Source organism: Carcharodon carcharias, chromosome 7, assembly GCF_017639515.1.
Source record: "Carcharodon carcharias isolate sCarCar2 chromosome 7, sCarCar2.pri, whole genome shotgun sequence".
NCBI classification, from domain to species: domain Eukaryota; kingdom Metazoa; phylum Chordata; class Chondrichthyes; order Lamniformes; family Lamnidae; genus Carcharodon; species Carcharodon carcharias.
Genome location: NC_054473.1, coordinates 178990710 through 179004257, shown reverse-complemented (window position 1 = coordinate 179004257; position 13548 = coordinate 178990710). Strand labels below are relative to the sequence as shown.

At 47.6% G+C, this 13548-nt stretch overlaps 1 protein-coding gene across 2 annotated transcripts; it reads left to right on the top strand.

Annotated features, from left to right (window-relative positions):
* Positions 1–1131: 1131 nt before the first annotated feature.
* bola3 (bolA family member 3) lies at positions 1132–13473 on the top strand. 2 transcript variants are annotated; one of them, XM_041191354.1, is made up of 4 exons: positions 1132–1267; positions 2814–2940; positions 4802–4890; positions 10367–13473. In XM_041191354.1, exons 1-4 carry the CDS (start codon positions 1223–1225, stop codon positions 10427–10429), a joined length of 324 nt encoding a protein of 107 aa, XP_041047288.1. In that variant the 5' UTR covers positions 1132–1222; the 3' UTR covers positions 10430–13473. The 2 variants fall into 2 exon arrangements, with proteins under 2 accessions (XP_041047288.1, XP_041047286.1); XM_041191352.1 differs by lacking the exon at positions 10367–13473 and adding an exon at positions 6976–7349.
* Positions 13474–13548: the final 75 nt, after the last annotated feature.

Below are 13548 nucleotides of genomic sequence, written 5' to 3'. Positions count from 1 at the left end.
GTGGTGGGGTCATGGTCCAGAGGGAGGTAGGAGGAAGTGTCTGAGAGTTGGCGCTCAACCTCTGCGAGGTAGAGGTCAGTGCGCCAGACAACAACAGCACCACCCTTGTCAGCAGGTTTGATAATAAAGTCAAGGTTGGATCTGAGAGAATGGAGTGTGGCAAGTTCAGAAGGAGACAGGTTAGAGTGGGTGACAGGAGCAGAGAAATTGAGACGGCCGATTTCATGCCGACAGTTCTCCATGAAAAGATCAAGAATGGCTAAGAGGCCAGAGAGAGGGGTCCAGGCGGAGAAAGAATACTGGAGGCTGGTGAAAGGATCTGAAGAACGGGGCGGGGGGGGAGAACTCCTGCTCAAAGAAGAAAGGATGTGGAAGAAGAGTTCAGCATCGTGCGGAGCCCGGAATTCGTTAAGGTGAGAGTGTAAGGATATGAAACTGAGTCCTTTGCTGAGCACTGAACGTTCAACATCAGAGAGGGGAAGGTCAGGGGGTATGGGTGAATACACGGCAAGGGCTGGGATTAGAAGACAGGATGGGGTCAGAGGGTCGGGAAGAGGTGGAGGGTCGGGCATGGGCGTTGGTATCAATGGGTTGTTGGAAATTTGCGTTCCTTAGCACCTGAAATAAAGAGACAGGGTTTCTTGTTAAGGCGTCGGAAGAAGAAAATGACAGAGGGGACAAGAACAGCTTTGAGATAGGGTGAGTCAGTGCTGCTGGAGGGAGGGGTCGAGTGTGTCCATATGGCGGATTCAGGGTGTTGGGTTGCTGTTTTTAACCATGCACAGTGTATTTTTTTATTCTCTCAAAGCATGTGGGCATCGCTGGCTGGGCCAGCATTTATTGCCCATCCTCATTGCGCTTGAGAAGCTGGTGGTGAGCTGCCTTCTTGAACCACCGCAGTCCATATGGTGTAGGTACACCCACAGTGCTGTTAGGGAGGGAGGAAGCTGGAGGAATATTGAATGCGGCTGCCACCCCTCCCCCCCCCCCCCCCCCCCCCCCCCCACTTTTTTTTGAAGGTTGTTAGAAGATCTTCACATTGGGGTGAACTGCTGTTGCCTTGGAAGGAGGAGGGGTGGTGGGTGGTGAGGAATTGATGAATCGGCGTAATTCCCGCTGTCCCCGCCTGGTGGCGGCAGAGAGCAGGTCCAGCTTCAGTGACGCAATGGCGGCGCCGAAGGCCAGAGACTGACGTCACAATGTCTGCGCCGCCTCCCCGCTAATGGATTCCGCCACCCGGCTCAGGTCGCTGGGCGGCAGCGCGGCGGTGAGTAACCCGGGGCCCGGGGCCCGGGGCCCGGGGAGAGCTGGGGTCAAGGAGGCATTGGGGGTGGGGGAGGTTGGGGGGTGAGGGGGGTTTGGGGAGGTGAGGTGGAGGGTTGGGGGAGCAGGGGCCGTGAGGTGAGGGAGGTGAGGGAGGGAGGTGAGGGAGGGGGTTGGGGGGGAGGGAGGTGAGGGGGGAGGGGGGGGGAGGGAGGGAGGGGGGAGGGGGGGGAGGGAGGTGAGGGGGGATGGGGTTGGGGGGCGGGAGGTGAGGGGGGTTGGGGGGGTAGGGGGGGGGGGGAGGGAGGTGAGGGAGAGGGGGTTGGGGGGGAGGGGGGTGAGGGAGAGGGGGTTGGGGGGGAGGGAGGTGAGGGAGAGGGGGTTGGGGGGAGGGAGGTGAGGGAGAGGGGGTTGGGGGGGAGGGAGGTGAGGGGGGATGGGGTTGGGGGGAGGGAGGTGAGGGAGAGGGGGTTGGGGGGGAGGGAGGTGAGGGAGAGGGGGTTGGGGGGGAGGGAGGTGAGGGGGTTGGGGGGTCAGGGGCCGTGAGGTGAGGGAAGGAGGGGGTTGGGGGGGAGGGAGGTGAGGGGGTTGGGGAGGGAGGGAGGTGAGGGAGAGGGGGTTGGGGGGGAGGGGGGTGAGGGAGAGGGGGTTGGGGGGAGGGAGGTGAGGGAGAGGGGGTTGGGGGGGAGGGAGGTGAGGGGGTTGGGGGGTCAGGGGCCGTGAGGTGAGGGGGGATGGGGTTGGGGGGAGGGAGGTGAGGGTGTTGGGGGGGAGGGAGGTGAGGGGGGAGGGGGTTGGGGGGGAGGGGGGTGAGGGGGGAGGGGGTTGGGGAGGGAGGGAGGTGAGGGAGAGGGGGTTGGGGGGGAGGGGGGTGAGGGAGAGGGGGTTGGGGGGGAGGGGGGTGAGGGAGAGGGGGTTGGGGGGGAGGGAGGTGAGGGAGAGGGGGTTGGGGGGGAGGGGGGTGAGGGAGAGGGGGTTGGGGGGGAGGGGGGTGAGGGGGGATGGGGTTGGGGGGAGGGAGGTGAGGGTGTTGGGGGGGAGGGAGGTGAGGGGGGAGGGGGTTGGGGGGAGGGAGGTGAGAGGTGAGGGGGGAGGTGGTTGGGGGAGAGGGAGGTGAGGTGGGGGGAAGAGGGTTGGGGTGAGGAAGTGATGGTGGGTATGTGAGGGGAGATGCTAGAGTATGTGGGGGGTGAATTAGGGGTGAGGTGGGGCAAGGGGGGTGTGTGGCTGGGTGCGAGGGAGTGTTTTCTTGCTACAACTGACCCAATAAAGCCTTTGGAAGTGGAGAGAATGAGACTGGGGGAACTGGGCAGCACCTGTAGCTGTCAGTCTGTATCTAATGATCTGTAGTTCTTGTGCTGTTTACTGTACAAAGAAAAATTGTCTCGTCCTGTGTTTAAAGATGCTGAGGAATGATTGCTCGTGTGTAATTTACTTCATTTCTCTTCATTGATCAAGTCTGAATCTTTTACTTAGACTGCAGCAATGTAATCACTCTGAGTTATGTCAGAGCAGAGCTGACCATTAACTGGCTGCTCTTTCACTCCTAGAGACTTGCGCTTTCCAGCACGATAAGAAGAGCCTTGTCAGCTCAGACCAATGGCGAGGTCCGTATTACAGCGATTTTAAGAACAAATTTTCCACGTGCTTCAGCAGTTAAAGTTGTGGATATTTCAGGCAAGTATAGAAAACTAGTGTGTCATGCACTAACTTTCGGGAAGCGAACGGAAGATTTGAAAAGGATCATTGATGCTTTTATCCAAAGTGAGGTTAATAAATAAAAGCAGGCCAAAGTTAAAGAGTATAGGAGGAAAGGGGGACTTTGCCCACAGTGCTGATGGTTGACATGTTTCTGACTAGTATCAGAGCCATCTTGAAGGCGACCTCCTAAAGGGCTGGTGCCAATGCCTTTTAATACAAGCCAGGGATAATCCAGCAGGTTATGGGATGAGGCTTCATTCGGTAGTCTTTGTGCAGTTAATGAGCTGATCTCTGCTGGGAAGGCAGTTGGAAACCTATAGTTGGGCTGTGGTGCTAAATTGACCTGTGGAAGGGTGGAGAACCTTTTCAGGGAACTTGCTCCCAATCTAGTAAACTCAAGCTGGAAATTACAAATGTGAGAGTGTGGGGTGAGTGCCAAGGATAGTGTGTGTGCCTGCATGCAGCCACCAGACATCTTGAGTGAGACACTGGCCTCGCGAGCCTTCTGTTCACTTGAAAGTCTAACGGTGCTGTAATCAGGCTCTTAGAGGAGACAGGCTGGCATGAAGAATGTGGGTGTGAGGAGAAAGAACTATCCAAAGCTGTGGGTGGCAGCACAGAAGAATTGCATTTGGGGAACATTCTCGAGGGGTGACACTGGATAAACGTGAGTGGCGAAAGCAGGGGATGATCAGGCCTGAATTGTGGCTTGCACTTGTTTACTAGTCTCTTACAGTAATTCACTGAGTAGTCTTTGCATCGAGAACCCGAAAAGATTATTTTAAATAACGGAAATGACAATTGACAGCAGCATGTCTGTGATGGAACTATTGCAAAGTGTGATCGATTTGAGATTGAGCTGTAGTTTTTAAAGTATGTTCCCAGCGTCACTCCTGCCTCAGCATGAATGTAACTGTAACACTTTGATCAATTTTTTCCTGTGAGCAAGAATTGACCACTGGCCTAGGAGCAGTGATATAACAGTTTTCTAATCGAACTGTGAACGTTCAGCATTAAAAGGTACCTGGACTGCACACTCACCTGGGTGGTGCTCACAGTTTCAAGGACATTGATCCTGGGATGGCTTTAGAAGCACATTAGCAGCATGCCCCTGTACGCCTGTCAAGGTACCTTAGGTTGGAACTGCTCAGCTAATGCTTTGTAGTTTGAGTCGGCAGGACAGTACATTGAGAAAGATTTGACAAATGCTTTCTCCAGTGAACTACCTTAAATCATTGTGTTCAGGTTGAGGTCCCAAGACAGCTATTGCAATTGAGCTGTCACTGGTGACACCTGGCTCCCATTTTTGACTGCGTGGGCATGTTAAACTTTCAACCCATAGACAAAGCCAAGCAATCGTTGCACTGCAACAACTCACCAAGGCTTCTTTGGCAGCACCTTTACCACCTAGAAGAACAAGGGCAGTAGGTACACCACCTCAAAATCACACACCATCCTGACTTGCAACTATGTTACAGGGTCTAAATCCTGAAACTCCCTCCCTAACAGCGCTGTGGGTGTACCTTCACAATACCAGCTGCAGCAGTGCAAGAAGGCAGCCCTCCCCAACAGCAATTAGGGGATTTGCCAGTGACACTTACATCGCAAGAATGATCTTTTTTTAATAGGTGTAGGTTTGAGTATAGAGAGAGGATGAGAAGCACTCAAAGTCCCACTCTATTACTGATGTAACTCTATAAGGAAAGATTAGAGCAGGCTTAAACTTGTTTAGTTCTTTTCATTAAGACCACTGTGGTGATCCACAAATCACAGTGCTACCAGTTGTATGACATGGGGGTTGGAGGGCCACTAAAGTGCGATGCTTTCTCTCCCACAGGAGGATGCGGGGCCATGTATGAAGTCCATGTGGAATCAATCGAGTTTAAAGGAAAGCGAATTGTCCAGCAACACCAGATGATTAATCAGGTATTGGCAGCTTTACGTTTCTCTGTGGGATGGTGTGGGTGCAAGAGGCAAATGAGTGTAAGGTCACAATGTAGCTTAGCCTTAATGCTTAAACCAGCATTAGTTTCCAGTTTAGCCTAAATCTAGTGAAAGCTACCCTCACCTCACAGGATGTACAGAACTTGCTGATGATTTCCAAATGCACATGAACAATTTTTATAAACATTTACGTAGGTCTACTTTCTACTGAGAACAGTATTCAAAGCAGCTTGAATTCTCACCTAGCTCTGTATCATCAGCAGACTTAGTTACATTGCCACTTCACGAATGTTCAGGCCCAGTCAGAATCGGATTGCCACTCCGCTCCTACTTTCTTACCCAAAATATTTTTCGATCCTACCTTCCAACTCAGGCCAGGCAGATCCAGGCCAGTGTAACACATCCCGAGGGCAGTAGCATCAGATGTAAGGAGGCCAGGCCTCCTTTTTTACGGCACTAGCAAACCAGATAAGCTAAAGGTTCAGCCAAGTTTAAAGGTATTTGACAGGCCAGAGGGTCGAGTCAGGCCTTGGGGTGTGGGGTTGGAGTGAGGTATCGGGAGTGGGAGTTAGGTCAGATCTCAGGGATGAAGTGTTTGGGGGTGGGGGGGGGGGGGGGGGGGGGGGGAGGGGGGGTGCTGCGTGGGGGTTAGTCATACAGGCCAGTCAGTCTAACCTCAATGGTGGGGAAACTATTGGAAGCAATTCTGAGGGACAGAATTCATCTACACTTGGAGAGGCAGGGATTAATCAAGGACAGTCAGCATGGTTTTGTTAAGGGAAGGTTTTGTTAAGGGGAGGTCATGTCTGACCAATTTGACTGAATTTTTCAAAGAGGTGACCAGATGTGTAGATGAGGGCAATGCATTTGACGTAGTCTACTTGGACTTCAGTAAGGCTTTTGATAAGGTCCTGCATGGGAGATTGATAACGAAGATAAGAGCCCATGGCAATTTGGCAAATTGGATTCAGAATTGGCAGAGTGGCAGGAAGTAGAGGGTGATGGGCGAGAGGTGTTTTTGTGGCTCAATGCCTGTGTCCAGTGAGGTTCCACAGGGGTTGGTGTTGAGTCCCTTGCTGTTTGTAGTATATATAAATGATTTAGACTTGAATGTAGGAGGGTTGATCAGTAAGTTCACAGATGACACGAAAATTGGTGGAGTGGTAGATAGTGAGGAGGATAGACTTAGATTACAGGAGGATATAGACAGGCTGGTCAGATGGGCTGATCAGAGGCAAGTAGAATTTAACCCGGATAAGTGTGAGGTGATGCACTTGGGCAGGACAAACAAGGCACGGGAATACACGATGAATGGAAGGACCCTGGAAGTACCGAGAATCAGAGGGACCTTGGTGTGCATGTCCACTGGTCCCTTAAGGTAGCCAGACAGGTAGCTAAGGTGGTTAAGAAGGTATATGGGACCTTGCCTTTATTAGCCGAGGCATAGAATTTAAGAGCAGGGAAGTTATGCTGGAACTGTATAAAATGCTGGTTAGGCCACAGCTAGAGTATTGCATGCAGTTCTGGAATCCACATTATAGGGAGGATGTGATTGCACTAGAGAGAGTGCAGAGGAGATTTACCAGGATGTTACCTGGGCTGGAGAGTTTTAGTTATGAGGAGAGATTGGATAGACTGGGGTTATTTTCCCTGGAGCAGAGGAGATTGAGGGGGGACATGATTGAGGTGTATAAAGTTATGAGGGGCGTAGAAAGGAAGGAACTTTTCCCCTTGGTGGAGGGTTCAATAGCCAAGAGGCATAGATTTAAGGTCAGGGGCAGGAGGTTTAGAGGGAATGTGAGGAAGAATTTTTTCACCTAGAGGGTGGTGGGAATCTGGAACTCACTGCCTGAAAGGGTGGTAGAGGCAGAAACCCTCATAACATTTAAGAAGTATTTGGATGTGCACTTGCGATGCCTTGGCATACAAGGCTATGGGCCTGGTGCTGGAAAATGGGTTTAGAATAGTTAGGTAGTTGTTTGACTGGTGCAGACTCAATGAGCCGAAGGGCCTTTTTCTGTGCTGTAGACCTCTATGACTTTATGATCAACCAGTCACCCCCTGCAGTTTTCAGGCAAAGCCTCTATCTCTGTTGCTGGAGACAAGGGTCAGCAGAAGTCACAAAAAGGGAAGTGGAACAGCCTCTTCAGCTACCCTGCAAAACCAAGTGTCTCGAACTGACTGTGCAACTGCCGAAGTCAGTTCTGCCGGAATCACCCAACTTAACGGCTGCAACGTACCGCTATCTATGCCTCACGGACAAGCAAAGGACTGATTTGTAATAGTTCCTCTTTTCTGATCTTTGCATATGTGTGCTGGTCCTATTATTTTTCTCGGGTTTTAGTAATTAATAACCTCACTCTTTCTTTGACACAAGGAAGCCTGGCTAAATTGGTTCCTTAATAAAAAATAAATATGTTTTGGACTGAGAAAAGGTACACATGGAGAAGAGATTTTTTAACTAACCTTGTTGCGACCAACCGAGGGGGTTGAATAAAGAGGGGAGCCAGCTCATTGCTCCTCACCTGGGATCGTAACTAATTGGGGTCCCCCCACTGGTCGCAACAAATTGGGATCTCGTCTAGGAATTTAACAAATTGACTTTGTCCGCAGATCGTTTGTGACAATATATAAGTAAATATAAACATGTACACACATTGTGCCTCTTTCAGCTAAACAAAATAAGTGACAGCCATTCGCTTGTTCATTCCTCAAGGCGATACCTTGACCAGTGAGTGTCAAGCTGACTGGTTTAAATTTCAAACAAAGCTTGGCAGTTAACTGTCAGTCGGTGCATTCTCCATGGCAACACCTTGACTGATTAGAGCTCCCTTACCAACCGATCAGCGCTCATTTCTCGTATATAATAAATGATTATTCCCTTTGCATTTGGGTATTTTCCTGTGAATTGCCCTGATGAGTGCAAGATCAAAAGTTTTGACAAAAAAGTCTCTTTTTTTAATCAGCAATACTCACGTTCTGTCCCGAGCACTTGTTGCATTTTAGCCCCTTGAGTTTCTCCAGTATTTTTCTGCTGATATTAATCACCTTAGTTTCCTCACTCTTAATAGCCCCAAGGTTACCCTCTTTCTCTGGTAAGTAAACTTATGTCTTCTGCTGTGGAGACAGACACAAAATATTTGTTCAATGTCTCTGCCAATTCGTCGTTTCCCCATGATCATTTCTCCTGTCTCCTCTTCTAAGGGACCAACGTTTACTTTAGTTACTCTCTTCCTTTATATGTACTTGTTGAAGCTCTTGTAATCTGTTTTTATATCGTGGGCTAGTTCTCTCATATTCTATGTTCTACTTTTTTTTTAATCAACTCTGGTGCCCTTTGCTAGTTTCTAAAACACTCCCAGTCCTCAGACTTACTACTATTCTTTGCAGCATTATAAACCTTTTAATCTAATACTATCCTTAACCTTTTTAGTAAGCCACAAATGGATCTTTCTCACTGAGTCTTTCATTTTTCAATGGAGTATAATTTTGTTGAACGGCTTGAATTGTTTCTTTAAATGTTTCCCACTTGGGGGAGGTGGTGGCATAGTGTTATTGTCACTGGACTAGTATTCCAGAGACCCAGGGTTATCCTCTGGGGACTTTGATTCGAATCCCACCACAACAGATTGTGAAATTTGAATCCAACAAAAATCTGGAGTTAAATGTCTGATGATGACCACGAAACCATGGCGGTTATCGTTAAAAACCCATCTGGTTCACTAATGTCCTTTTGGGAAAGAAAACCTGCTGTCCCTTACCTGGTCTGGCCTACATGTGACTCCAGACCCACAGGAATGTGGTTCACTCTTAAATGCCCTCTGAACAAGGGCAATTAGGGATGGGTAATAAAAACTGGCCTAGCCAGCGACGCCCACATCTCATGAACGAATCAAAAAACTTTATTTACCACCATATCTTTTAATCTATTTACCCCATCAACTATATCTACAGAATACACAAACACGATCTGTAACTAGATGCATCTGTCCATGACAGTATTGGTAGGAGTGATCACCAGACAGTCATTGTGGAGATGAAGTCCAGCCTTCATATCGAGGATACCCTCCATCGTGTTGTGTGGTACTACCATTGTGCTAAATGGGCTGGATTTCGAACAGATCTAGCAGTTCAAGACTGGGCATCCATGAGGTGCTGTGGGCCATCAGTAGCAGCAGAATTGTACTCGAACACAATCTGTAACCTCATGGCCCGGCATATACCCCACCCTACCATTACCATCAAGCCAGGGAATCAACCCTGGTTCAATGAAGAGTGCAGGAGTGCATGTCAGGAGCAGCACCAGGCATAACTTGAAATGAGATGTCAACCTGGTGAAGCTTTCACACAAGACTACTTGTGTACCAAACAGCATTAGCAGAAGTTATAGACAGGGGTAGGCGATCGCACAACCAACGGATCAGATCTAAGCTCTGCGGTCCTGCCACATCCAGTCATGAATGATGGTGGACAATTAAGCAACTCACTGGAGGAGGAGGCTCCACAAATATCCCCATCCTCAGTGATTGAGGAGCCCAGGTATGTCCTGTACACAAAAAGTAGGACAAATCCAACCTGGCCAATTACCGCTCCATCAGTCTATTTTCCATCAGAAAAGCCACATGAGTGAATCAAATTGGCTGAAGACTGGCTGGGGACCTCTGGAGGAGGCTGAGATGGATCATCCACTCGGCGCTTCTGGCTGAAGACTGTAGCAAATGCTTCAGCCTTATCTTTTGCACTGATGTGCTGGGCTCCTCAGTCACTGGAAGGGATCATCAACATTGCTCACTGATGCTCAGTTTGGGTTCTGCCAGGGCCACTTAGCTCCTGACCTCATTACAGCCTTGGTTCAAACATGGACAAAAGAGCTGAACTCCAGAGGTGAGGTGAGAGTGACTGCCCTTGACATCAAGGCCGCATTTGATAGTGTGGCATCAAGGAACCCCAGCAAAACTGGAATCAATGGGAATCGGGGGGAATACTCTCCACTGGTTGGAGTTATACCTAGCACAAAGGAAGGTGATTGTGGTTGTTGGAGGTCAGTCATCAGCTCCAGGACATCACCACAGGAGTTCCCCTGGGTAGTGCTCTTGGCCCAACCATCTTCAGCTGCTTCATCAATGACCTTCCTTTTGTCATAAGGTCAGAAGTAGGGATGTTCACTGACGATTGCACGATGTTCAGCACCGTTCGCAACTCAGATACTGAAGCAGTTCATATCCAAGTGCAGCAAAACCTGGACAATATCCAGGCTTGGGCTGACAAGTGGCAAGTAATATTCGCATCACACAAGTGTCAGGCAATGGCCATCTCCAACAAGAGAGAATCCAACCACTGTCCCTTGATGTTCAATTGCATTACCATCACTGAATCTCCCAAAAATGCGATAGGGCATCTTGAGGCTATGGAAGGTGCTTTATAAATGCAAGTTCTCTTTTTCTTTTTATTATTACAGGCATTAAAAGATGAAATCCAAGCCATGCACGGGCTGAGGATATTTACAACTGTTCCAAAATAGTCAGAGGTACGTGATGGAGGAGAGGATTGTCGGTAGAATGAAGCAGACAACGGACTGACAAACACTCAAGTTACGCAATAAACGCACAACAGGGACGAAGAGAACTTGTGGTGGGTCAGGGAAGTCTTCCTGGCTGCTGAATATCCCAGGATTACCTCAAATCATCGCTCTTTTGTCCTTGAGCTTGAATGCTGTTCAAGAACCCCCTCAGGATTTTGATATTGAATGATTCCAGATCTTTTAAAGTAACCTTTAGAAAGAAAGTATTATAAGACAGAATGAGGTCTTGTGGCAAATGGTGAATGAGTCATGATCTTTGTGCTGCCGACAAAAGAATTCAAGTCAGGAGGGCTTGGAAGTGCTGGCAATACCCAGCAGGCGAATTAGTTTTTGAAAAGGGCAAATGCAGGATGGGGTTTCCCTTATAGAACTGTAACAAAGTGGGTGTGGCATATCTTGGAAAAGCCACGAGTGATGTTGCTGATTCGTATCATGAGTTTAATATTCCACAGACTAGGCTATTAAACTCGTTAACAGGATCTAGCATTCTCGACTCCTTGCCTTAGACTTTGTTGCTCTTCTTGCACCCTGTTTTTATAAAGGGCTTTGCCTGGCTGCCAGTGCTGGCTTCAAAGCTTACCCAGGCTTTTCTCCTTTCAAAAGCTGTTCAGCCTGCTGGTAGTAATGGCTATTTTGTCAAAATTAAGATTGCTATCACTGTGGTCGACTTCTATTTCAGCGAGTTGTATTGGTGTTATATCAGGCTGAGACATTGAGGCGCACACACTGCCTACTATTTCTTCATTAGGACAGTGGCGCTGTTGGGAAATGAATTTCATTCTGCTCTCGCCATCCTGCAAACAGCAGAGGCCCAGGAGCAGATCACCGCCCTCCTGCCTTGACATTGCAGGATGGGGAAAATGTTTTCAGCTGTCGTCATGGCCTCCATTAGTGTAGCCACAGGGCTGACCCCAAGAGCAGACAGAGTCACTGTCTACTGGAGAGAAGAGGGTAAAATTAGAAACAGTGTTAGCTTCTGAATTGTTTTGGCATTTTTTAGTTTTATAGATGGCTGCAGCGGTTTTTAATTAGTTTTAATATTAATGATTAATCTGTCAAATGCCGATCTCTGTGTCAGCAAATGAGATGGAGCGTTCTGTTTCTTCAGGGCAAGGATTAAAATGTGCACTAATACTAAAAATGATTCCCGAGAGGATTACTTTACAGTCGATAGTGTTGAAATGTCCGCAAACATTTTGTTTTGAAAGCAGGTGGCAAATGCAGCAGCTGTTCTGCACCAGCCAAATCCCACAATCATCAGAGAGCTGAATGCCCAATTAATCTGTTTCTCTGTTGGAGAAATAAAGCCAGCCAGGGCACTTCGAAGAGTGTCACGGGCTATTTAAGATCCACCTTAATGGGATGTGGATTTAACATCTTGTCCATGGAATGGAGCCTCCCAGCACAGCAATGAGCCCTCAGTGCTGCACTCTGACGTTTGTTTGTTCGCGTATTTGAGCCCACAGTCTTCTTACAGTTTTCTAACCTCTGGTTATAATTTAGAAAAAGGAAAAGTCAGGCATCCTTAAGTTCAATGCTGAACAAAACTTGTTAGCAAGGAACTGACCTTACTGTGAGTCTCGAGTTTAAACCTTTGATGCAAACCATCAGCCATTGTCATATCTTATTTGTGTGTGTGTGTTTCTTTCACTCATCTTCTGGTGTGATGGTGGAATTTCCAACCTTGGTTAGTTAGGCCAGGCAGTATGGACAGGTGCCTTTACTTAAGGCATATGTCTTCCTTAGGGAGTTTATTCAAAATTTTACTTCCTTTACTTTATGATTGGAGTATTTAGTGCAGTTCTGGTACACAGCCTCCAGAGGCCACTGTTGTTAAACAGCTGAACAAATTTTGCCTTTTGTTTACCAGTGTGCTGGATCTGCATAATCTCCACACCATACAGCAAAGGTTAAAAATCAGCAATAACGGATATGCTTTGCTTGAAGAACCAAGGGCTGTCCATAACTTGCAGCAACAGAATATCTTAAACCATTTCTACTGCAAAGCTGTTTTCGTAATTGTAACCCAGCATGTGGGAGAGGACTGATGCTGCAGTGGGTTGCACACTCTTCATTACTGGGATTAAATCTAACACTGACTGATTGAATGAAAGTCCCTCTACTGGTTTTAACACTTCAAATCAGTTTTTGGTGAGCTCAGTACAGTTCCTACAGGGTGGGAGTCAACAGCTTAAGGCAAATTGCCCATAAATTAGGACAAATGGACTAAATTAGCAACCTTTGGTGTGGCTCTAGCATTCGTTGTTCTTAATTGTGTTCACCAGGGCATAGACCCTCCAAATCAAATTTGTACAGTGTTGAGGTTAATAACACAGACAAGTTCATAATCAGTGTGTCATGATATGTGTTGGACTGAATGAAGAGTTTATTGACCTAGTGATGTATTTTTATCCTTCCCCATATGCAAATACCAACACATGGTTCTATATGTTTATAACTCCCATATTAAGTTGTTTTGACATTTATATTTTCCATCTATAACCTCCCCCTGCCCTCACTGTATTTCCAAAAATATCCCTTAAAAGCCACCTTCACGATGCCTTTGTCACTTTCCTGAACTGGTTTTAACCTCCTGCTGAATGTACCTTTTCTTTTTAAATGAAACTAACTTTCTCTCCAGCTGTTGACGTGGGCATCTAAGATTCCGTTGCAGAAATCAAACTGTCAGGTCTGGCTTCCTGGAAGCAAGGTTCTCTCTCAGCCGATAAGAGATCAACTGACCACTCATCTTATTTGATGCCTGTGGGATGTTGCTGTGTGTAAATCAGCTGCTGTTCAGAACCACATAACTTCAATTCAAAATAGCTCATTGGCTGTGAAATACTTCAGACTGTTCCGAGAGCATGACAAAACACTATGTAAATGCAAGTAGATATGTGAATATATTGTCTTTCAAGGTCAATGAATAATGAGATAAAAAAAATTGTATCATGGAAAACCAAATTAAAGAATGATTTACTTGATTCATTTTCTAATGCCACTGATTTCTTAGAGAATTTTTCTCAGCTGCTTTCCCTTGGCCTCTGAACTGTAGCTGA